The sequence below is a fragment of the Channa argus genome, chromosome 1 (genome assembly GCF_033026475.1).
Source record: "Channa argus isolate prfri chromosome 1, Channa argus male v1.0, whole genome shotgun sequence".
NCBI lineage: Eukaryota > Metazoa > Chordata > Actinopteri > Anabantiformes > Channidae > Channa > Channa argus.
Genome location: NC_090197.1, coordinates 7,034,567 through 7,060,289, shown reverse-complemented (window position 1 = coordinate 7,060,289; position 25,723 = coordinate 7,034,567). Strand labels below are relative to the sequence as shown.

Here is a 25,723-nt window from a genome sequence, read left to right as displayed (position 1 = left end):
AACAGATACAACCCCACATTCCTCTTTTCTCAAATTTAAATCTCTGCCAGAGGGAATAGGGCCACTAGTGCAGGAGGAAATGTACCTATGAAAATGTTCATATCGCAGTTCTGCCGCTTCTTTATTGGCCAGGGTGCGTGAAGAAGGTGCAACACCAAGTAATTTCCCCACCCACCAGCTGTGATGGAGGGCGGATGAGGGAGATGATGGAGCATCAGCAGCCCACACAGTTGTTGGACGACGATGAGAGGCCAGTGCTCCCTCTAGAGGCTGAAAGGTGGGAGTGCGGCACCAGCACTCGGCCGGGGCCCTGGGGTCCTGCTGGACTGAGGCGCGTACCATCTTTCCTCAAGGTCACGGTGGGAGCCAAGTTGGGACATTCCATTTCATGGAAAGAGAGTGAGTGTTTTGTTTGGAAATGAATGTACGGTGGTAATTTTCAGCCTACTGGGTGTGTAAAGAATATAACTGCTCCAATTAAACACATTTTCATTCACATCTTAAACTGCATCATGCATTGTAGAGTTTGAAATGTGTGTATTTAAATAGAAAATGAGAAACACTTCACATATAGTATTAAAACCTTTACTCAAGACATGATACAACAAACAGAAACAAGATTCAGAATTAATGACTGAAAGAATTATTCATATTTTTTTTCTTCTTTCAATCCCCGAAGCACACAATAGTCATATTCAGCTCCACATGTATGATGGAGTAGGATACAAACAGGACAAAGAACAGACACAAGAGAAGAAGAAAAATTTAAAAAAAAGAAAAGTGACAGATTCCATTCTGATTTTACAGTTCTTGTATTTGTTTAATACTTTGTAATAAACAAAAGATAATTAGCATAGTTGCAGAAGAGGGAGACAGGAGACGAGAAAGAAATTGCGTGTGAAAAATTTAAGGTGAAGAGTAAACAATTCAGGAAGATTCTAGATCTACTTGAAAATAGTTTTTTTTTTTTTTTCAGTTTTTCTTCTTGTTCAACATATGAACACCTGATCAGAGTTCTTTAAGTCCCTGCTCTTATTTTCATCCCTCTTTCTGTCTCAGACCTACACACCACAATTCATCCAACTTTAAAACAACCACAACCCCCTTCATTTAGAAGGGCAATAAAATTCAGCTGATCCCACCTGTAAAATTCATTCACTGGAGCCACATCCTGCTCTGTGGTGATGTCTGCTAACCCGACCTGTGCCTTCTAGTGGCCTTTAACTCAACCCGCAGTTTTTCCTTTATCCGTAATCCTTAACAGATTATGAGAGATTTGCGCTTACTGATGGTAAAATCAACAATTCGCAGAAAACCCCCAACCGAATCCTTAAGAAGCACAGGTGTAGGCTACAGCTAACTCTGGTAAATAAGTCCTTATTTGCATTCTACTCATATATGCATTTCCAATCTTGGAAAGCAGAGCAGATGTTTACATCCCCAGAAACAGCACCAATGTACAGCTTGAGCACCCAGAGGGGGCCACACACTGGTCGTGTCTTACTCCTGTGACCAGTGCTCCCCTCTCTACACGAGCTGTCATTCCAGTCCTTTAAGAACCCCTCCTTAGTGTGCACTACCCAGGTCAAGTACCGTGCACACCCTTTAGGGCGCAATAATCACAACATACATGACAAACAAGCACTGGGGACTGAGTGGCTCCACCTTCAACAGAGCCACATCTGCAAACAGGTTGGCAGTGATAAATGAACCAGTGAGGGTGATAGTTTCCAGGCTGCATAGCTCACACTGCACCTCATTGATCATCACAGGGCCTCGGCTCCAGGCGCCTGTCATTTGCCACGTCAATTCTCTAGATCCGTTTCTAAAACCACATTTAATCAATGTCTTTATTTCCAAAAAAAAGAAGAGAGAGTCATTTCAAAATGTAACAAAGATGGCGACGACAATGCTGCTACACAGTCAAAAGGTCACAGCATGCGTCTGCCTTGAGTGCACGCAGTTGCAATGACAAACATTTGTGGGCGGTGCGGTGCGATCCAGCGGTGTCCCGAGGTCACCGCTGATCGTCGCTGCTCTGCCGTCAAGTAAAGTGGGCAAAGAGGGACACGTGGCACTGAATCGCCTCCTCACAGCTCCCTGTCGCCCGTCCCACGAAAAAGCTTCACATCCTTATCAAAGCAGACCAAGAATCAAAGTTTTCTCACAAGTCGATTCCAATACAAAGCTAATAATCTTCAGCCCACGTGTGTGTGAGTGACTAAGCCTTTGTTAAGTTTAAAGTAAAGCAGTGGACAATGGGAGGAGGCTGGGTTTTGTTGAGAAAGCATAGGGTCAACAAGCTAATTAATCCCCCCTCCAGCCTGGCTCCCTTTGCTCTGTGCATCCTGTCTTTATTTCACAAAACAAATCAATTGAACAGCGCTCATCACATCACAGCCAAAGGTATGTGCCAGTAAAAAGGCAAATACACACATGGCCACATATGCCCTATAACAAATGCTAAAAAAAAAAAAAAGAAGAAGAGAACAAACAAAATAAAATCCAACCACCACCTCTTGCTTAGTCTGGCTGATCAGCAAATCTTAGCATACAGAACAAGCACTGGCTGTATAGCTTTTTTTAACTGTGTTTATTAACCTCTAAATGACCTAAACTCATTGCAAAATGTAGAGAAATATAGAAATGCCATAGCAAAACAAGAATCAAAATCCTGCTGCGATGGGATGGGAATTCTTTCTGCCAGTTACTTTTGTAACAGACTCAAGCTAACATTCACAAAGGCCAGAAACACAAGTACTGCCTGACACCTGTTTAACTGTGTTACTACATAATGAATATACAAGTTGTAGATTTTGATTCCGCAGTGACTTATTACCACTAATTTGCCTTTTCTTTCAGTCAGCTGCATTTAATGTCAACTAGTGGATCCTTCAGCACTTGGCCGACTGTAATCATTCCCATTCCCGGCTATAAACATGATGCGGTAGCAGCAGACTTGAACATTCAACAGGCGAAGCTTCAAAATTAAAATTCTGGAGAGAAAGGTGGTGAGATGTCAACGGAGGGTGGGATTATTTACAAAAGCACAAAAATCGAAAGTCAGCCTGTTCTCTGATGCCCCTTTTCCACCAAGGCAGTTAGACGGCTGGTTCAGAGCCAGTCTTGCTTTCTGCAGCAGTTATTCACATTTTGACATCCAAAAAACAGTCTAGGAAAACTGGTTCCAGAACGGCACCGGCCCTTTGCTAGTCTAGAACCAAGAACTGCTTGGGATGAGACTATTGTAACCAATAAGATCAAATAAAGCTTTGTTGTAATGGTTAATTTTTGGATCATTTATTAGTTGTTTTTAACTGCAATGTGAATGATACCAGTGCAGCTGATGCTAAGCAGCTTAGCTAAAGGCAAAGACATCAAAAGCTAATATTAATGTCTTACGTTTAGTGTTAATAGGAAAAAAAAATGTTTTCGTGAACATAATTCCAATCCTCTGCAATCACGAGCACCGGAAATGCACCGGAACAATCGTGACTGGATGCCAATGTAGGCTTGTGCAGCCAGAAACATCACTTGTAAAGAGACGCTGCACTGCCATGAAGGTTTGGTAGATAAATTAACCCCGACGTGGCACAAGCACAAGCACAAGCGCAGAACTAGCTCTTTGCTTGCATTGGTCAAAAAGAGGTATGGGAGACATCGAGAAAAAGAGCTCATATTGGTTCTAACCTATAACTTCTAAACCAGATCACGTTTCTCAAAGCCACAAATAATTTTTCACTCAAGTATCTAAACGTAGACTGGTAGTATTCATCTCATCTCAACCAACTCAACCCACTAAACCAATGAGAACACACCGTTGATGATGCTGGTGCTTAATGCCACCTTGCTTTACTTTGTCATAAGAAAAGAAAAATTAAAATAAAGAGTAAAAAAAATGCAATGATACAGAAGGGGGCTGTATTTTCTCTGCATGCAGGAAATTATTGGACATCTGCGGACTTTTTATTTTTTTTTGCCGAGTTGGCCATACGTATCCATGGATGGGGAAAAACTGAAAACACTAAACACTAAGGTTAGAACAACACACTGACATGTGAAATAAAACTACCTGTTTTACAGGTCTTTAAAATTTCAGCCCTAAAGTCCACATCACATGTGGACGGGCTCTCTAAGAAGAAATATTTGGACTATCTGCAGGACAGGAAGCTCGTTGCTAGTTCTGGTCGAAGTGGCTGTTGGACCCCAACATTCAACAGCTACGCCGTCTCCTTCCACCAGCCTTACTGCTTTGTAAAATACAAAAGAGTGGTTGCGTTTGGTCGAGCCACAAACGCTCATCAGCCACCGGCAAATTTTCCATAGTCGGGTGTCATAAAAGGAGAAAATAAAATCTACGCGGGAACTCTACATCTTCCGTAGATCTGTTCAAAGAGTTGAGAAGGGTTGATTTGTCTCGGTGTACTTGCATATTGTGTTTGCATTGATGTAAATGTGCAAGTTTTAAACTAAAATACCATACTAATTAATTAGCACCTTGTAGAGGTCAGCTTTACCTCTTCCCTGTAGAATGATACTGCAAAATGTATGTTTCTAATTTCTATGAAATGTGGCAAGTAATATGAAGGCAAAAATGCCTCAAAAATTCCAACACTCTTTTAAATACTTCAACAAAACAAAACAAAAAAATGGTAATAAATCTTTATGTGCACCCCAGTACTGCTCATCTTTGAGCTTGTAAAGATAGTTTGCTTTACGTCTCCTGATTATGTGGTAGCTGCTTTGACTTCCCACTGCTATGCTGAGATTCAGTTTCCCCACAAATTTCAATCACAGTAAATGTCAAGTGCTATTGTCATTGAAATCCAGTCTATCAATTACCAAGAACAGGAAACAGTGGCAGAAGCTGGTGCAAAAGCAGCAGTGAGGTGTAGTTTGGCCCTGGGCTCAATAATAATTTTATGGTGATATTCTCACGTGGGAGTAAGTTCTAATGCTGATTCAACCGCAGAAAGCATGTGTTCATGTGTTTGGTGGATTCACGTATTCACAATTACATAGGCATGAACAGGCTTGTGTTTCTGCATGAGTCTTGGGTTTGTTTTGTATTATTTACATCTACTGTACAAAAGTCAATACACACACAAGTAAAGTTCAAAAGCTGCAGGTAGTAGGTGTAGGATTTCCGTTACATAGCACTAAATAATTTCATTATTGCATTACAGTAACAACACACAATTGCAACACCGGTGCATTGTCTACCAAGATCTATTCATAAACAGCCGACTACTAAAGTATTTGCAAATAAGCCAAAAAAAGTTGCTAACTGGTGAAATTAAATGTTGCATTATTGCCACTGTTGGATCACTTAAACTGGTCCTGTCTTATACTGGTAATAATTAATAACAGAGGGGACAGAGTGCAGCATCTTTAAACAAAGCAGTCCCTCTCAAACGGTTTAAATATCTTGTACAAGAACACTTCAATATGTGCCGAAATGTCGGGCGTTTACCTGATCGGCCACAAAACTTAGATATTGGCTAATTAATTACATGCGGAATTGCTCAAAGAGCAAAGGACATTATTTTCCTCTTCCATGGCCTATGGACAGACGATAAAAGGTAGCGTCCTGACACACAGAGCAACATATCAAGAACAATAGACTTTGAGCTTCAGAGTGTTAGGACAGACCAATATAGCAACCAAAAAAAATTGCAACCATTTGACTGATGGTTAGTGTTAATTCCTAAAGCCTGGGACGTCTGTACAGGAAGTGGCCAAATACGATGTGATAACGCGAAAACCCTACACATAGTACCTTCAAGGTCATCTTAGGTGTGTGCGAATAGATGGTCACTTCTGGGAAATAAAAACATTTACACAATTACAACTCAGAAAAGTGCATACATGACCACCAGCAAAGGGAGGATTTGGAAAAACAGGAGAAAAATAAGAGAAACCATTTTTTTCAAATACTATTTTGTCTAGCATGAGGCCTTATTTTCTGTGAGCCTAATGCACTTTAAAATACCCACACACTGCCCAAGCAGAGAAAAGGACAAAAATCAAAACTGGAAAAAAAAAAAAAAAAAGAAAAAAAGAAAATAAAATTCAAGTCATTCTTCTTGTCTTACAAAGCCTGCTGTGCGCATCAGGGTGGGAGAGACTAAGCTTGTTCAAGAAAGTGCTCCCAGCCCCCTTTTCCTGGATTTCAATGCCTTGGAAAAAGCTCTCATTTCATGAGTACAGTACTTCAAAATAGAAACTCAAAACAAGTTTCAGCATGAATATTCAATAAATGAATAAAATATTTCAATGTTAACGAATGAACTAACTGGGATGGTGTGTCTTCCTGTCCATTAGAGAACAGTTCCAATAGAAAGCGTACTTGTTTGGTGGTGGACTGATGAAATGCTACGCACCTGATTTTAGCTTAAAACCATATCTGACTATGTAACCAGATTAAACAAAGGGGCACCTAGCAAAGTAACTAAGCAACCCAAGTAAAAACAGAGGAAGTATATCGGTTACCAGAAACCAAACAAACAAACAAACAAAAAAAAAACACTGAGATGAAGATGTGAAAATGATAGGTAATCTGAAATTAAGACATTTACTGTATATGTGAATAAGAGGGATATATTCCTTGAGTCGTAACCTCTATGGTGGAAAACCGAGTATGGGAAAGATGGTGAACACGTGTGTATGTTTTTGTATAGCATACTGTTCATTCTGAGCCATATTATTTGTATATTAGTCATGTTGTATGTCAATCAATGTATGCAAGTTAACACCTGCATGTGCATGTGTGACAATAATTAGCCGGTGACAGTGAATAAGTGTGTGTGTGTTTATGTGTGTGTGTGTGTGTAAAACTGTGAGAGCTGGTACATTGAAACCAGCAGGTTAAGTGCGGCCCAACGAGAAGAGCCAATGACCCAACACGGGGCAACGTGCCGATAATCCTTGTGTGCATCAGATCCTGGCCGGACCCAACCTGACTCATCTAGGTGAGCTGGTGAGGCGCCTCCAGCATCTCCATCAAGAAGGTGTCGATGGGTGTGTCACCAATCAGTTTAAAGAAAAACAAGTGCTCCAGGCACTTCAGGCCAATAGAGCGCAGTGCTGGGAGACGGAGAAGGAGCTTGGCAAATCTGGACAACAGAAAAAGCAAAGAAAATGTGAGTAGAGTGAGAAATGTCCGCAGCTCATGGAGCATTCTGGAGAAAAGCACAAATGTAACTATCTAGCATAACAAATTGCTGCAGGTTGTGCAGTAAAATTATACAAAGGCTACTGCAGTCTATCAGAACATGTAACCATCCAGTTTGATGAGTAACCAACCATCAAATTTAAGTTATTAGAAGTAGATCCCTGTCGTCAAATGGAAAACTTTTTAAAGCACAGATATCAATTAATTATATTGTCATCAGCCTCCATACAGACACAAAAAACAATTCTGTTGCTGTTCAAAAATGATTAAAACCACACCAGCCAGCCGCCCCAATCCACTGGGTGGAGCCCTTTGTGCAGTGGTCTGAAGTAAGCACGACTCACTGGGATACTGAGCGATATCTTTTAATATTTTCATGTCACCCATTGAACGGTCTGCTTTCATTTCTGGACAGTAAATGAGGTCTACGGCACCGCGACAGGGCAAAGGTTGCAGAATGATAGACATTTCCCGTGAGTAGAGGCAATTCATTGCTGGCTTTAGTGTCTGTACAAGGCTTACGGAAAATATAATTAGTTTAGAAAAGTTCTCTTTTAACAAGACAGATGTTCTCAGTGTCTTTTTGGTAGATGTGTTTGTCGGGCATCTGGCAAAAACCACGGTAATTATAAAATGCAGTTCTGTGCTTAGGTGACATTTTCTGGGCTCTTTCCTTCATATGAGGCTTAAGAGATTTAAGATTAAATGAGTAATGCTGGATCAGGTTATACAGTTATGTTAGTTCTTCAAACTCAATTGAGACGTGCAGTAGAAAAGATGGATTTTATCGTCTGAGATTACTGTTCAGTCTTGTGTTGTTGACTAAACCATAAATAAATGGTCTGCACTGTTATAGCACCTTTCTAACTATTGCTACTCAAAGCGCTTTACACTGCTTCTCATTCACCCATTCACACGCCGATGCAACACTTTTTAAACACACATTTTTTTGCCCTTAGACTTCCTGGTACAACAAGCGTTCAAATCTCAGAGGTTACTTTGTTAACAGACTAAACCTAGACAAAGACAAACCTGCTCCTAAATATCTGTTGCGATTGCAAGCCGCTTAAATTGACTTTAGATGAACCAGGAGATCTGGAAAAGGTTCCTCCTAAATCATCAAAAACATGTTTAGCTAACCCGTTAAATCCATGTACAAAAAATGGGCCCAGGTCACGGAGTTGAATATTTGGCTGCTGATACTTATAAGCAGCAAAATCGCTCATTACAAGCCGTTGTCAGGATGTGAACAATGTGTTATAGCCTACCTGCCCTGCTGATCGGGGTATTTCTGTTTGCAGTAGGCCTCAAGAGATGCATACACCCTCTCTCTCAGGAGCTCCACTTCACTGGGGTTGGACAAACCCTTGGCATCTTTAGGTGAAAAAAGAAAACATTTATATTATCTCTACATGGAGATGGAAAAAACTTTCCTTAGCAATACTTTAGATAACTTCCATTCGTTTTTTTCTTTATTCCACCAGTAAGCCTACCTGGGTTAAAAAGGATGATGGCTCGAAGGCAGCCCAGCTCTGTCTTGTCCATTTGCATGTCTCTCATCTTGCTTACTAGTTCTGTTAAAACCCTGAGGAGAGGAGAGGGGAGGACAGGAGAGGTGAGGAGAGGAGGGGAGTAATGAAAGGAAAAAGAACATAGGAACAACAGAGAGGAACCAGACTACATAATTAAATTGTTAATTACGGTTACCTCTCAAAGCAAATCATTGTCCAAACTACTTAAGGCATGGCTGAACTGCTGGTTCTGCAGAGACAACACTGGCTAGGGTGGCAAACTGGTTCTGGCTGTGGCTGAGTCAGAATTTTGGTTTTACTCTACTTAACAATTCCACCGTTTTTAGTGTTTACGTTATATTTCTTGTTTAGTCCAGACTAAACTTCAGGACCATTTTAAAAGAGTGAAACAAATATGTGTTCTGGGTTTGAACACATATTTTTATTTTTATCCCAGCACTAATATACACCTGTGTTTAAGGCAAACATTGTCACTCTAAAAAAAAAAATTAATCTGTACAGTGTCTGCAGTTGGCAAACAACTGTCCACTGAGAGCAGAGCAGGTAAATTACATGCTTAATACAACCCCCCCCCCAAAAATATCGATTTGCCAGAGTCCAGGTACGGCCAAATACTTGGTATCCATATGTGTGAACGCACCATACCGAGCTAACCCAGGCATCCTATTATTAAAAAACAATGCATGCAACCAGTAGAAACAAAAACTTGACCTGGAAAAAAACAGAATAAACACCCAAGATGTATCTTGGCAACGTTATATTAACACAGTCCGTCTTCAGAAAGAGGCATCATCATGCCTCCGTGTGTAGTTCAATAACATACTAATGTCACTTTGGACTGTGTTTAGGCAACAACTCTGTGTTTAAACTTTGTAAACTGTGACTTGCATTAAATAGGAGTGGACCAGTCCAGGAGGAAAGTAGAGAGAGTCAATAACCAGTTTATCACCAGTTTACTAGTAATGACAGTTTATCCACCAGCTATTAATGAGGTAGAATGATATTACACACCAAAGGCCACAATCCAGTGCAACGCTGCACGAACTATTAATACACCGAACACAAGGGATAAAGTAGTTCCCCCCCCAGGAGTTTGCATTATTACAGTTCTGTAAAAACCTTGGGATTTAAAACATTGCAGCATCCATCACATTTTTTTTAAGATGACGCAAAAGCAGGTATTTTAGCCTGCAACAAGGTACTAATAAATGCTTTTTTAGAAACCTGAGGAAAGAGATTTCTGGACTGATGAGAGCCAACAACGGCTCCAAAAGGCTCAACTAAAGTATGAATTACATCATCTAAAGACTAATTGACCGGACTGAGCTAAATTGCATGATGTGACCACATCCCACAGTTAATGCCCAAGCTTAGCTTTGCACTGCCAGCCCAGACATTCTGATTTGCTCATTACACTTTGGCGAGGCTCAACCAGCACTTGGTTTGATAAGACATGTAACGGCAAAAACTGGCTGGCTTCTGCAAAGCTGCAGTAATGCCCGAAAGCCTAAAACTGACTCAAGAGGAGGGGTTTAAGAAAAGTGTTGGTGTAGTGGCGTAATTACCTGTCAAATATGGCCCCAACCTCAGCATTGTGCGCCCTGTGTATGCAATCACAATGTGTTATTACAATGTCATTACACAGTTACATTGTTACTACAATATTCGGTCTGTTTTCTGAGAGATAATGAATGATTACATAATGTATGATATCAAATGGTAAAAAAATTAAAATAAGATCAGTGGTGATAAAGATTACTTTCTGAAGATTTAAGAACTTGCATCAGAACCGTTTTGAGTCTTTCCATGTCTGGGCTCAATATTTGCCCCCAAAGATATTTGTATCATCAAAGTCTGATAAACATTTGATCAGTTTTCGGATATTATATTTTAAAGTGACATGTCAGTTTGTCCTGGAGGAGGGGGTCCCTTCATTTTTCCTCAATTAAAGCTTTTTTTTGGAAAGGTTTCTATTATTTGATTTAAGTCAAAGGATGGAGAATGTTGTTTTTGTACAGACTGTGACGTTTATTGAGCCAAGTTTGCGATTTCTGAAACTGGGCTATATAAATAACACTTGACACGATTTCAAAAATGAAGAAAAAAAAAAAGACAAAATTACATTCAAATTTATTTAAGCAGAAATTATTTAAATGTGTAACAGCTAAATAGACTGGTAAATATGTAAAAGCTGCTTGTAATTTTAAAACTATTAACTCTCAACGTCGATATTTTAGGAAAGTAACTTAGAACAACATAAAATTAACTAACGACAAAACCCAAACACGCCTACACATTATTGCCATTCATCTCATTTAGTAGATGTGACAAAGAAAATACTATATCTATACAAAATATGCAATGTGTGCTTAGCTTTTTCTGTGTGAACCTATTGCCCATAGAGCTCGAAATTCATTTTTTCTTGCAATGAATTATCAAATTATCGATAATTCTCATTATCAATTCAAGAGGAAGGACCGACTGCAGGACTAATGAATTAGACTGACTCAGTTTGAAAAGGAATTCATTCCTTTAACTGCAAAGTGTATTTGAACTGAATTTATCACATTTCTACGAAGTTATGATCATTTAATGTGTGTTTTAATAATTTATTATCAATGGTCGGAGAGGGGTTTTCTTGCACGTAGCCAAATAAGCGCGGATACTACTCAACTCGAGTGGAAAGCAAGTTCGACTTTACCTGAGCCATCTGCTTCCTTTCTGCTTGCAACCAGGGACAGTTGGCTGAACTATGCCCTCACTCACAGAGAGAGACATAGGCAGCTACAACATTTTCAGATCCCTTTATTTCCCTGGTCTTCCTAAAGTACTGATATCCTAGGAACTCAGAAAACAAATATTTATTTATCTTTGCATTTTTACAGCAAATAACCCAAAATTGTGTGAAATATTTAAGGATTTTTTATTGTCCTGGGGACAGTGTTAATTTCGAGCCCTGGTTACAGGTTATCACACTTCCTTCACTGATGGATTCGGGGGTACTGGCTTATATGGCTTTAAATGACCAAAAAAGCTGGTGCGGTTTATAAAATGTTGAGCTTTCTGAAGTACTGTGTCAGTTTATGCCTTTCCATCATATAGCTGTGCGTTCAAGTTTTCAGTTACTGTACTAGAAGCCCCCTCACTAAGAAATCTTTTAAAGAAATGCATTACAAAGAAATAAGATTCAGAGGTCTCATTAATTCTATCTGCTTTGATAAGAGAATCATTGAGGTGCTTCAAACAGATGTTGATGCCAAGCTGAAACAGAAGCCTGCTACTAAAGAGCAGTGCTATGGGAAGAGAAGTAATAACTATGAAAGGAAAAGTATTCAGCCGTTTGCCATGAGCCCAGTTAGCTGGCTTTAACACTGACGGGATGTCTAAGCAAAATTAATATTTACAATAATGTTGTTACTGTGTAATTAACAGTGAAATGACACTTTCTAATAAAGATTTTACATAAAAATCAGACATTTTGATATTTACAATGAAAGTAGGTGACAATGTAATGAACAATAACTCAAAGCACAGAACGTGTACTAAAACATTGCTGGTTCATGTCATAATGGGATGTTGCTGCAATTAATCTGGTAACTTTTATTTAAAAAAATTTTTAGGGACATTCCTATTACATATATAGTCACATTAGTATTGTACAATAGCCAGCCATTATCACATTACCAAGTGCTGCAGTAGATGCTATGCCGCTGAGTGTGTGCATGCATGTCTATGGGTAAAGCATTAGTCACCAGCCTCGCATGCACTGTCACCCTACAGGCAGTACTAAAGCAACAATGGCTCTCAGCCAATTACAGCCAATGCAGAACACAGCAGCTGCAGCCACCCAAAAATGAAGATACAGTATCCTAAACTCTTACACCAGTCGGTAATCTAGCTAAACCCCAGTAACTTTTGTGGTTAAATTACAAGAATGTGTGTGTGTGTGTGAGAAACCATTGGAGATGAAGAAATTTATGTGGAAAAATTAAGCCAAGGGTTTCTTCTTAATTCATCTAGAGACTTATGTGAATTTACAAAGTGATTTCAAATAGGGAATGCGGATTTCGCATTCTGTCTATTTTAAGCTTAGAATAAGTTGTACTGCTAATACGGTGTAAATCTATCTAAGCATGGATCCTACACAGTTTCAAAGGGGAGTAGAAAAGCACATCATTCTAAATCTCTACAGCAAACTAAGTATTATTACAGTGGCATGTCCTCTCCAATAGTCACCCACCCAAATGTCTCAATGCACAGGAAATTATTCCATTATGGAGAATTTCTAATCTAATATTACCTGTCAAAGATGGCTCCAACACCTGCACTGTGAGCGCTGTTCCTGTGGACATGCAGGCCGGTGGCCAGTAAAATCCCATCCTTCACTGAGATGGAGCGGTGGGAGAACGATGCAATCAGGAGTTCATTCCAGCCTGTTGAAGATAAGAGTCTCAATATATCTAGCAAACCATGTATTGATGTTTCACTACTGGGCGGATTTTGATTTCTTAATACCTGATTTGACTGAATGTGTCAAATGGTAATTTAACCAATGAAAGTTTTCTCAATGAACACCTACTGCTATTAATTTGTATTAACTAATGCCACAAACTACCTGTTACCTTAGCCTGGAAATAAATAAAGCAAATACATTCAACGCATTTCTGATTTGCCATAGTTTTACAAGGCTTCGGAAAACTACTTTGTTTAAGTGTTTTAGATTACACTGAGTTACTACTGCAATCTCCAAGTTAAACCTGCACAACATTCACAATTCTAATCAAGTTGATTCTAAACGCATTATTAAATGCTTTTAAATAAGCAAAAATCACAGGTCATAATTTTTGGTTTCACTTAATAATGTCTGAGAGATGTTCAAAACAGCATCTGTGCTGATTTGAAAGATTGGAAGGGTATCATAATGCTTTTTTGAACCTAGACACACTGTGCAAAATCTATTAATCACGTACAATGAATTAACTTGCACTAGATGTTAAATCAGCCTTCCCAGCTGGCCAGAACCCGTCACATCTCTGCTTGCACTGTACAAATCAATCAATCAGCCAGTCACGATGAGAAGCTGACACTAAACATCAGCACTGAGCCTCTGGTTGGGTTTGTGCAGTGGCAATTACTATAAAATTTACTCAAACAAAATGACAAAAAGATAGGAATGTTGCTCTTGGGATTCTAAGAAGAGGGACATGAATAATATGGAGCCACAGATAGCTGCAAGACACAGCTGTTAATATGCATCTGTTCTGCAGTGACATTCTGTTTTATATCACAGTACTCTGTATATGATCATTTGTAAAATAAACCACTCCAATAATATTAAAGCTGCAGATATTTTGACAGGAGCCACGTGAAAAATCAGACCTTGGAACTCCTAACACTGCAGAAGGCCGACCAAAATCTTTGATGTGCCAGAAATCCAATATACTGTTGGCAAGCAGGACCATTTGTCATTCAGGGAATTAATGGGGTTCCAGGACCCTGCTCACACTCCACATCAAATGACAACCGGTCAGAGTGAAATTCAGACTGATTCTAAAAATCCGGGCAAAACATTAAGCCAAATCCGTACAGTGTCTGCCAAGCTTATAGCAATCTCTAATATGCACAGAGGAGACCACACATTTTACTGGAAGCAATATAATGATGCACTGACATAACCATTTACTTTATATTTATTGGCATGCTGTCGGGTGCAAGTTAATACTCAACAAGTTATCAGCAGTAACCAGTAGAATCACTATCGATTTCTCAGTCAGACTGAAAGCTCACCTGCACGTAGCAGGATGACCTGGTCATCCAGGGGCAGCTCAGAGAAGTGAGGGATCCTCTTAGCCCACTCCACCAGTGTGAAGAGCTGCTTGTCTGCTGCCTGACAGATGTTGGTGACAGGATCGTTGGGCTGAGGAAAGCAGATTTGGAGGATTATGGGTAACTATTTACTCAAATAACTCAACCATGAGGGACTACATTTCCTAAAACAACATACCCTTTTTCTGTTCAAGCACCTCAAACTTAATTATAAACTCAAAAGTTATACATTAATGTAAACTTCTACATGAAAAAGGTTTAAACAAATTAAAATTTAGGAGCCTATCTCAGCTGTGGTGTCTGGGCATTAACATTAACATGTAGCACATAGGCTATATGATTTGTTGCTAGCCTATGAAAAGAGAGGACAGGACTTTTAATTTCTCTTACTATGTTTCCATGGAGTGTTAACAAGCGAATGGCACCAAGTTCTAGATGACATTTGTCATCATAGACTGCGTTAACATGCACTTAAGTAACCGGGGAACTCCGAGAAACCAGCTCTTCGGGTAATCGGGGAAGGATGATTACATGCATGAAACCTGGTTACGGGAAATATTAATATACATGCAACACAAGTGTAACCTGATTTTTCCTCCACCTCTGACTTATTTCAGAAGCCTGGTGCACAGTGTTTAACTGTATAATGATGCAAAGCACTGCATTTGGCTTCTCTATCTCTGCATGTGCCTGTGTGTGGGTTGGTGTCACAGCAGAGTGATAGCACAGGGGGAGACAAAGGACAGACACATGCAGCTGATGCACAACAGTCTGAATTTTAAAAATCCATGGCGGAGGGAGACTTATTTAGACTTCTATGAGACACTTTGTGGTAGTTCATTTTCTGTCGGACTTTGTTTTAACTTGTTCATTAAGAATGCTGATTAGCATTAAGCTAATCTGCATTCTCCGAGAGAAATTTACCTGGGATTTCTGATTTTCCCTAATCTCCTCCCCCGATTTCTGACACTTAATAAATCAGCTTTCCTGTGAAAGCCAACTGTAACCTGGTTACTTAAGTGCATATAAACGCAGCCATGGATTGATGAGGCCATGAGAAAACATTATAAATACATGAATACAATAACGCAACTGACGAAACACTAACTGCAACTCTAAAGTGCTATTGTTAGTCAGTGGTTGGACTGATCCAAAGGTCTGACTGAGAGCTCTGTCAGAGCTGCTAAAGGCCCAGCAGGCACTGGGTCCATCTGATTCCTACTATGACATAGAAGGGTTAATGCAAATACAAGGCCAACTGTGACTTTTACACACTGCTCACAAGGTGTCACTTGTTTTTCGCTTCATTTAGAGAGAATAATCATACCAGTATACTTGATATTAAAATGTGTACCTGCTACACAAAATGAATACACACTGGCAGGTCTGCACGACTCAGACTACTCACAGAGCTGCTGCCTGAACTTCCATCTGCATGAAGCTCAGTCTTCTGCTCTACGGCCATCTCTGCCTCCAAAATCTTCTCCACCGGCATCTCCTCGTTCACCGCACTGGTTGACTCCACCTCTCCTTCTCGTTCTTTGTTCCTCTGCCGCTCTTCTTGGACAGCTGCAAGACGGGGGATTGGGGTTGGACAGAGACGAGAACAGGACAAAAAAAAAAAAAGAAAGAAAAAACAGTAAAGTATGAGAAAAAGGACGAAGAGACAAAAGAAAAGTAAAGTATGTGGGATGGAAAGATTGTGAAATGTGAAAGAACACAGAAACAGGAATGGTGCCAGAGCAAAGGACAGAGAAGCAAAGGGTTTGGGCACATCAGATATTGTTACAAACAAGGAAAACAGAGAAAGAGAATGAGAAGTACTGGGCAAAAGTTGAGTCGGAAAGATGTGACACAAACACCAGATTGATTAAGAAAAAATGTGATGACAATGAAGCAGAGAAATGAAAGAAAATTATTGGTGTACAAAAGGTTTGCAATCAAAGAGGGAAAAAAAAGGACAGGGGAAAATAGACAATAATTAATGAGAAAGAAGAAACAGATGTGTAAAGTTCATGGCACTCTCATACAGCCTTTCATACTCAGGCCCACTTCAAAGACAGAAATAGGTCGTACAAGACAAACAAATGGATTAGCTTAGTATTGTGAAGCCACACTCAGATGGAAATCAGTGTCATTTTCTAAAAGCTGGAAATTTGTGGAGATTACTAATCTGTCAGAAAATTAAGTCCTACATAGGGAAAGTTAGGATTTTAAATGTTCACACGTTTGAGAAATCAGGTCACTGAGGGAAGATGGCAGCACAGATTTATGTGCAAATAAAGCCAAAGTATAGTATAGAACTTAATGCAAACACACTGCATTTCCCTTTTTCTTTAGGCCCTAATGAGGCTGACATGCATAATAATCACAGATGGAGCATTTTACCCCTTCAGATAAACTGTGTGGACATATTTATACACATAAAGACAAATGAAATAAACATAGCTAAAGTCACTGCATTACAAATTGTTTGGAACCAGCCAGACCCATCAGCAAACACTGATGTCACTTAACAACAGGGCTTAAAAACTTGGTTGTTTATACTGTACGTTCAGGTTCACCTTCTTGCTCCATTGTCTTGAAATGGGAGGGGGGGGGGGGTCCAATGTTTATGAGCCCTGATCTGATTTCTAATCAACATTTATAGAAAGAGCTGTGACGTGCAGCCTGGAGAGGGCCCCCTTCAAAGCTGAATCTGCTAGAGCAGTTTACTAAGCTACCTGTTGGCAGATACTAAAGTCTAACTTAGAGCTACAGAAATGCCTTGTTTGCAGCGATTGTCTCGAAAGGTTCTGCACATAAACATTAGGTTTAGAGTTTGATTACTTTTGTCAGGGCCATTTCCATTCGTTGTATAATTTTACATATCCTGTTGAATCAAAAAAGGAAAAGCAAAAACTGATTTTTATTTTTTGTCTCTGTATTACTTTGGGCAGTTTCAAGTTACGGTGCATCCAAAAAGTATTTCCAACGCTTAACTTCTTCTACATTGTTATGTTACAGCCTTATTCCAAACTGGATCAAATTAACAATACCCCATAATGACAACATGAAAAAGGTTTGTTTGAAATATTTGCAAATTTATTTAAAAAAAAAATTAACTGTACATAACTATTCACAGCCTTTTCCATCGATCATCCTTGAGATGTTTCTACAACTTGATTGGAATCCACCTGTGGGAAATTCAGTTGAGCATACACCTGTCTGTATTAGGTCCCACAGTTAACAGTGCATGTCAGAGCAAGCCGAGCCGGCCGGGCAAACTTCCCTGAGCTGATCGAGAGAGAGAAGGGCCTTAGTCAGGGAGCTGACCACAAACCCAATATTCACTACGAAAGAGCTCCAGCATTTCTCTGTTGAAAGAGGAGAACCTTCCAGAAGAACAACCCTCTCTGCACTAGAGTGCCCAGACGGAAACCACTCCTCAGTAAAAGGCACATGACAGCCCACCTGAAGGACTCTTAGAGCACGAGAAAGAAAATGCTCGGGTCTGATGAAACAAAGAGGGAACTCTTTGGCCTGAATGCCTGAAAGTGTCGTGTCTGGAGGAAACCAGGCACCGCTCACCACCTGGCCAATACATCCCTACAGTAAAGCCTGGTGGTGGCAGCATCATGCTGTTGATGTCAGGATCAAGGGAAAGATGAATGCAGCAATGCACCGAAACATCCTTGATGAAAACCTGTTCTGGACCTCAAACTGGGGCGAGGGTTCATCTTTCCACAGGACAACCAACCTAAGAACAGCCAAGATAACAAAGGAAGTGGTTACAGGACAATGTCCTTGAGTGGTCCAGCCAGAGCCCAGACTTGAAGTCGATTGAACATCTCTGCAGAGATCTGAAAATGGCTGCGCACCGACGCTGCCCATCCAACTCGAAGGAGCTTGAGAGGTACTGCAGAGAAGAATGGGAGAAACTGCCCCAAAATAGGTGTCCCAAGCTTGTAGCATCAGACTCAAGGACTTGAGGCTGTAATTGGTGCTAAAGGTGCTTCAACAAAGTATGAAGCAATGGTATTGAATAAGTATGTACATGTGATTTTTTTTACTTTGCAAATATTTCCAACAAACTTCTTTCACATTTTCATTATGGGGTATTGTTTTAGAACATTTAAAAAATGAATTTAATACATTTTGGAATAAGCCTGTAACATAACAAAATGTGGAAAACATAAGCGTTGGGATTACTTTCTGGATGCACTGTATTTCGAGGATGATTTTGTTTTGTTGTGGAAGGGCACTATCAGTTTTACCATTGTATGTGTGGTCATTACTTATAATTAAAACAGCTAATTTTATTGGCTTGAGCATCTAAAAGCATCTGTTTTTAATAAATGAATTATTGATTTTACATGTCTGACTACAAACAACACCCATATAAGAAAAAACAATAAGTAACTTAAGCTAAAGTAAGATGTTGATTAACAGGATTGTGCATACTCAGCAAACTTTCCCTGGATCTATAAGGGTTAGAAAAACATGGGAAAGTGATTCAAGGCTGGCACTCATCCACCTCTAAGCACTGGCAAGAAACTATGGAAAAACATTTTGAACTAGCTCCTACTAATTGAAATGCAATGTAATATCTCTCTGCTTCACTCATGCAGTCACAGCCACACACCCCTCCCTCCCTCTTCTCCTTACATCTGTCGTTCATCTTGGCCACTACAGAAGGAGGGAGGGGGGAGAGAGACAACGAGAGGAAACAAAAAGAGGAAGAGAGGGGGAAAGGGGGTTAGTGTATACAAGGTTTACCCACCCCCATCTCCCTCTCTACTCGTTCTGTCTGTCTCACTTTGAACAAATATTGCTGAAGCTTGCTTACTTAAAATGCACACCAATGCACATTTAATGACTACTTTACAGATCTGCCATTAAAGTTAGCTGGTTAGGCTCCAGATTACAGCTTGAGGCTTTGCAGATTATGTACCAACTACCTGCCACAGACAGCTGACTGAGTGTTCCTTTCATCTAATTCAAAACCCCATGACTACAATGATCATTGCTGTAACAACAGTGACCAAATGTCTCAGCTTTAAGAGACTTAGCAGCAACTAATCTTCTGGCTTATAACGGATCTGATGTGATTTTCACCGTGAAGTGACTAGTATGACACAAAAAACAAGTCATTGTTAACTTTTAAAAATGTTCTCCCTTTCAATTGGAACATTGAGTAATGTAAGCGTTACATAAATATAATGAGCCAGATCAGCTCAGCACCACTGTGACTAATGTATTGTTGAATTTTTGGATGATATTATTAAAGTCTTCACAATTTTAGATTGAGGAACATTTTTCTGAAATTGTTCCACATTTTTTTTAGACGCAGTTCGTCGCAGATTGGTGAACCTCTGCCCATCTTTACATGGCTCCTTTTATACCCAGTCATGTTACTGACCTGTTGCCAATTAACCTAATTAGTTGTCAAATGCTCCTCCATTTGTTTTTGATTTGTGGCAATTACTTTTTCAGCCTTTTGTTGCCCCTGTTCAAACTTTTTTGACATGTGAGTCTGCCATCAATTTTAAATTAAGCTAATATTTCCCATGAAATGGTAAAATATCTCAGTTTCAACATCTGATATGTCATGTTGTGAATAAAATATGGGTTGATGAGATTTGTAAATCATTGTATTCTGCTGGTATCTGTTGAATTCTCAGCGGTGCTGTTAATAGTGAGAAAACATGGGGAGTTAATGAGCTTTCTTGTTGCTATGGCTGTTTTATTTGAACAGTTCTTGAGATATATTTACCACTGACTGATTAAAATTCTGGTTAACGTGTTTTTTGATACAAGAATATGACTATGCAAGAAATTATACTACATATTGTTATTCCTCTTGAAAGTACTCACTCAAGTTAGAATTGTTCATGTTGAATATCAACAGCAAAAAAGACTCCTGTATACAGGAGGGTGTTACTACACAAACTGGCTGTCATGAAATGGTTTTTGAATATACAGCGTCCTTTATTTTTATGCAAAGGAAGATTGTAATTTCTCAGATGAACCAAGGTTGAGAAAGAGACACCCTTAATTGTACGATATATTATTGTGTACGATATATTAGTATGTGTACTGCACTGAACTCTTGACTTGGAATGTATCTTTCTTTCCCTGAGCTGGGAAATATCTGGTGGTTTTATGGGATCTTGTCAGTCGTACATGTAAGTGAAGGTGGCTAAAGTGTAGGTTTTCTGATATGAAAGGGAAAAAAAACCAAAAGAACAGGGGGCACTTTATTAGTAGTGTCAATTCTACATACAAAACATACCACTGTTTACAAAAAAAAAAAAAAAAAGTTTTTCTTGCTCCGGAAACCCATAATTTAGCTGATCAACACTAAATATACAGATATTTTTCCCTTCAAACTACTGTTACTAAAAAATATTAGAAATAGACAACACATAATCTGAAAGAACGCCGCTCAAATTGTGTCCATCAAATACAAATACAGTTTCTTATTAACTTGTTCACAAAAATCTATGATTGCTGGGAAGTCATCCTCAAATAATTTGTCATTAACAACAGTTCAGGCTAAAATCATGTCATCATTTGGAAGGAAACGCAATATCATGTAAATGTAAACCTGACCCTGTGTGTGTTTGTGTGATAAGAAATCACGAGTATCAGTTTTTTTTTTTACCAGTTATGAGCAGAGGGGATTGAGCAAAAGAACAAGTGATCTCTTAGTTCCCGGCCTGCTTACCTTCTCTCTTCATCCCCATTGCCAGGCACTTCTGGTAGCGGCAGTACTGGCAGCGGTTCCTCTGTCTCTTATCAACCATACAGTCTTTATTGTCCCGGCAGGTGTAGGTGAGGTCTTTGCGTACAGTTCGCTTGAAGAAGCCTTTACAGCCCTCACAGCTGTAGACACCATAGTGCTTACCTAGAGGATGTGGGTAGGAGGAGGAAAAAGAGTGAAAAACAAAAAATGTTTACAGTTTATGGCCCTAAATGTAAGACAAAGGTCAGAAAACAAGGAGTTGTATTTAGGTTTTTTTAATCACCGGAGGATCTGTCTCCGCAGATGGAACAAAGGCGCTTCTGGGAAAGCATGGGCCCTGGGCTGTGGGACCCCAGCTGCTTCAAGCCCAAAGGAGGTTTCACATCGTCAGAGCTGCTCACTGCATGAAGCCCTGACATGGAGACTGTTGAGTTAATCTAAAGAAAAGAGAGAAAATAAAAATAAAATAAATTATAAGATCTGCAACGCTGTGTTTCAGCGACGCCTCATTCTACTGAACATTTAGGGTGGACTGCGAACAACATCTGATCTCCAACCAGGTGCCAATAAATATAGAGACTTGAATTAAATGAACACATTTAAAGATGGATTTATGTTGGATAACAAGCTATGAGCCCCTCTCTCTTTTCTTTAGGGACACAAATACACCCGCAAACATATTTAAGAATATGGACTGGTTAAATTATTACTAGGGCACAAACTTGGCTCACAGTTCTTCACCCATGTAACTTCTTAGTTTTTCTCCCACTACACACCCGATGGATGCATTTAAATTCAAAATGTAACTGTAAATGTAACTTCAGATTTTGAGGGAAACAATGTCATGACCTCAGATATCCAAAAATGAACAGAGCTGACACTCCACAGCACATGGACGCAACCAAAGAAATCTTTACTTTCCCCCTACACAATGTTTTTTTTACCATTCATATTCTACAGTGTGTTTGATAATCTACAAGTGTTACCAGAGGTTTGACCTCTTCAGTTGTCTTAGACTTTGGACTGTAGCAGTAGCCTCACTGATCATGAATTGTGACTGAAAAACTGCATAACTGGGCACAAAGTGCCTTGGTGAAGGGGTTGACCAAGAATCTGGCAGAAAGATTTTAAATAGCCAACTTTGATACTGCAAAAATGTAATAATGTTTGAACTTTATATCTGACCATCCCAACAATCAGGAAAAAAAAAAGACAAATATTATCCAAACTGTAAAGCTTACATAGTGAGTGAATCTTAAAATGGTACTAAATCATGAATTAAATTAAGCAACAAGTGAATAGACTGAAATGTTTGTTATGAAAATGTCCCTTAAATATGACAGCCGTCCTTTCTAACCTGCGGGCTGCTTATGGGTCCATATCCCACTGAAGGGGTGCCAGGTAAGCAGGGTGAGCCAAGTGAAGAGCTGATGACAGAAAACGGGGACCCAATACTGCTGATGGGGCTGTTGACACCAGCGGAAGTGATTGGAGGAAGGGAGGTCATGGAAGCGGCGGCTGAGGGAACCAACGGTGGAGAGCGCTGGCCTGATGGAGGGGAGGACACAGACGAGCTATCCGGGCTACGGGAATCTGATCAAACACAGAAAGGTAGAGAGGTTATACAAACAGCTAAAATAAATAAATAAATAAATAAAAACGAGAAGAGTGCGGTGGAAACTAAGCTTTCCAAAGCAAATGGAGTCTAAAAAAAAACTATGCACAGTCAAGTGTGCTAGTAAAATCATCAACCAAATAGCTGTAAAAATAATAATTATAATCTGGAAAAGAATAAATCTGATACACAAGCAGTAATTTATAAATATTTTGGTTTAACACTATTTAATCACTAATATCTCCTGCTTGTAAGCAGTCTTGATGCTTTCCTGCTCTGGTGAGGTCAACTGAATATTCTGGATTTGCACAATGTTAACGCTTTTGCTGTAAAAACAAATACAACCTGGTTGTAATTACTGACAACTTTCATGCTGTCTTGATTCCATTTGCTAAACACTAAACACAACAGTTAAATATTCATACTGCACAATGTAAAGCACACAAAAGTTTTTACTCCCAGTAACATCTGCTTCATATTTAACCTCGCAGTTTGGCGCCAAAGGAAAATGCACTGGACAGCTATGGGCAACAACTGAGTAGTTCTTCCCTAGATCTGTCAGTATTTAAAATCGTTTTTTAAAAGGCACCTGGGGTAAAGTTTACAGAGATGTGCACTGACTGGTGTGCAATCAAGAGAAAAAAACAAACAAACTGTATTTTATTTGTCTTTGTCATCTTTCAGGCTCTGGGATCTGAATCTAGGAGAAATTTGTGGGTCAGATTTTACTGAAACATTAAAATTACAAACCTGAAAGCTGGTGAACAAAAATGGGACTTGTACCAGTTTTATTAGGTTTGCACTCTCCCTGGAGCTGGCTGTGCGCAACACTTTCAATGCTTTTCACTGCTGTGTCTCAACTAATTAATTTTCTTGCCCCAAACACTCTGAATAGCATTCAGTCAATCGTATGCTCACACAAATCACTGTGGCCCCTCTGAGGCCAGTTATTGCATGATGACTTATGAAAGGACGACTATGTTCATACAATTCAACTCCAGATTTAGAAGAAAGCATGCTTTTAAATACTGAGGGCACGTCTTTTCTTCTCATTTCGAGAAGTTCTTTTATCCCCTGAAGACTTGAAGACTGAAGCCCCAGGGCTCTGGATAAGCACAAGTAAGGACTTTAACTGAGGCGTTTGAAGAGTCCTGCGTAGCTAAGGAAACTGTGGTGCCAACAGTGGCATGGTTTGTTTTTTAATACCTGATATACACACAGAGGTTCGAAGCAAACTTGCGCGACCCCGCTACAATGCTCGTACATTTCTGTGTGCTGATCGTGCTCAAGTCAAATGATCATCAGCCCCAAAGGTAAATTCCACACTTAAGAGCCCAGCGAAAGCTTGGCAGCAAACATCAAGAGCGTCACAGTAAGATATTATGTGCTTGGAACAAAATTTAGAACTGAGATCATACTCATCTATGTATAAATGCTAAAACTTTTAGAGCTATTACAGTGTGTGTGTTATTACGACACATGGCCCAGGCTGAAAAGAAATATAGGACACTTCATTTTAAATACTTAGTTTAAAAGTCCACTTGGCTTTAGACATATGGTGATAATTTGGATTATTGACCAGTTTGAATTGACTGCCTGTCCCAAAAGGGGGTTATAGGTCACACGTTTTTATGTCATAATAATTCATCTCTTTCATAAGCAACTAATATATTGACGGTATAATTTCAAGTCAAGTGGCTTTGACCCAGATGTACATAAACTAAATGTTTGCCGGATATTCACGCCGCTGCGTTGGTGAGACCCGAATCAGCACAGTCATTTTCTTACCTCTGCTGTCTCCCATGATGGTGGCTGGGACGCGGGGGGATGGCTTGCAGCTTCGCGCTGACGTGCTTCCGTCTCAAAACAGCCAAGCTGTCAAACTCTAGACCGCGGACTGAGGCCCGGGCCGGAGTCGCTTTGGGAAAGCCAAAAACGGGTCTGAAATGCCAGCACAAGAGAGAGATTCGTGTTAGACGGTGGCGTTTGGCAGAGAAGAGGCCAGTTTGGTCCTAAAACCGTGCGGCAGGACGAACAAAAGCCCAGTCCGGTGCGAGGGCGTGAGCTGCCTGCCTGCCTGCGCCTGTCAGGAGAAACATTTCGGTAATGTTATTTGAAACATTTGGCATTTGATGTAGCAGCAGCGTTACAGCAGCCAGCTGCTCGGCGGATGCCAGGACTGTCTTGCCCTACAGCGGCATATGATACCACGTTATGTAACCAAAAGGGAAAAAAAGCACCACGCTATACCGATAACAAACACGGGTTATAGTATTTTGCTTCAGAGCATCGGAAAAAAAAACAACCAAAAACTTCCCGTTTCAGTATTTTCGATGGAGCCCAGACAGACGGCAACAAACCCCCGTTCACGCAAGCTAGCTGGTGTTAGCTCGTTTACTAGCTAACCCTACGTGTCTGTAGCTAGCGTTTGCGTAAGTGGCTTGCGCCACCATCTCCACATGAACCTAAATTCGTCAATGTACATCCCACATGATATTTCGAGCAAACCGGTCACAAATTTTTAATTCTATGCACAAAAAAATGCAAAACAAGCGAAGCGCTAACCTTACGGCTAACGACGTTTAGCCACCACAGCGGCTAGCAAGCTAGCTAGCCTGGGTGCATCGCATGAGCGCTAACTAACCCGCAACAAAGCGCATTTGTGCCCGCTGTTCCGCCTCTGCCACGCTCCCCCACTCACCGACTAGCTAAACACATATTTAGCGTAAATAAATATGTATTACTGACGGTTTAGCGACGCAGCTTCCTCGCATGAAAAGATCTGGCGGCTAGGCCCCGTGTGTGTGTCTGTCTCTTCCCCCCCCCCCACACTTTGCCTCGTAGTCAGC

The 25,723-nt window shown here is 40.1% G+C and overlaps 1 protein-coding gene across 4 annotated transcripts; it reads right to left on the bottom strand.

Moving 5' to 3' along the window:
- Positions 1–571: 571 nt before the first annotated feature.
- rxrba (retinoid x receptor, beta a) lies at positions 572–24,805 on the bottom strand. Of its 4 annotated transcripts, XM_067529290.1 has the most exons (12): positions 24,663–24,805; positions 22,617–22,852; positions 21,543–21,696; positions 21,242–21,421; positions 19,180–19,200; positions 15,941–16,101; positions 14,494–14,623; positions 13,007–13,139; positions 10,272–10,307; positions 8,668–8,759; positions 8,443–8,548; positions 572–7,115 (listed from the first exon to the last, which is right to left on the bottom strand). In XM_067529290.1, the coding sequence occupies exons 1-12, from the start codon at positions 24,676–24,678 to the stop codon at positions 6,968–6,970; spliced, it is 1,413 nt and encodes a 470-aa protein (XP_067385391.1). In that variant the 5' UTR covers positions 24,679–24,805; the 3' UTR covers positions 572–6,967. The 4 variants fall into 4 exon arrangements, with proteins under 4 accessions (XP_067385391.1, XP_067329884.1, XP_067385479.1 ...); XM_067473783.1 differs by lacking the exon at positions 10,272–10,307; XM_067529378.1 differs by lacking the exon at positions 19,180–19,200.
- Between the last annotated feature and the right edge of the window lie 918 nt (positions 24,806–25,723).

What these genes read in the sequence shown, in the direction of transcription:
- rxrba (XM_067529290.1), bottom strand. An exon ending in AATGGGGATGAAGAGAGAAG is followed by an intron (nt 19,201 to 21,241) that starts GTAAGCAGGCCG and finishes CTCCTTCTGTAG; the next exon opens with TGGCCAAGATGAACGACAGA. An exon ending in GTTGGAGCCATCTTTGACAG is followed by an intron (nt 10,308 to 13,006) that starts GTAATATTAGAT and finishes TTGCATACACAG; the next exon opens with GGCGCACAATGCTGAGGTTG.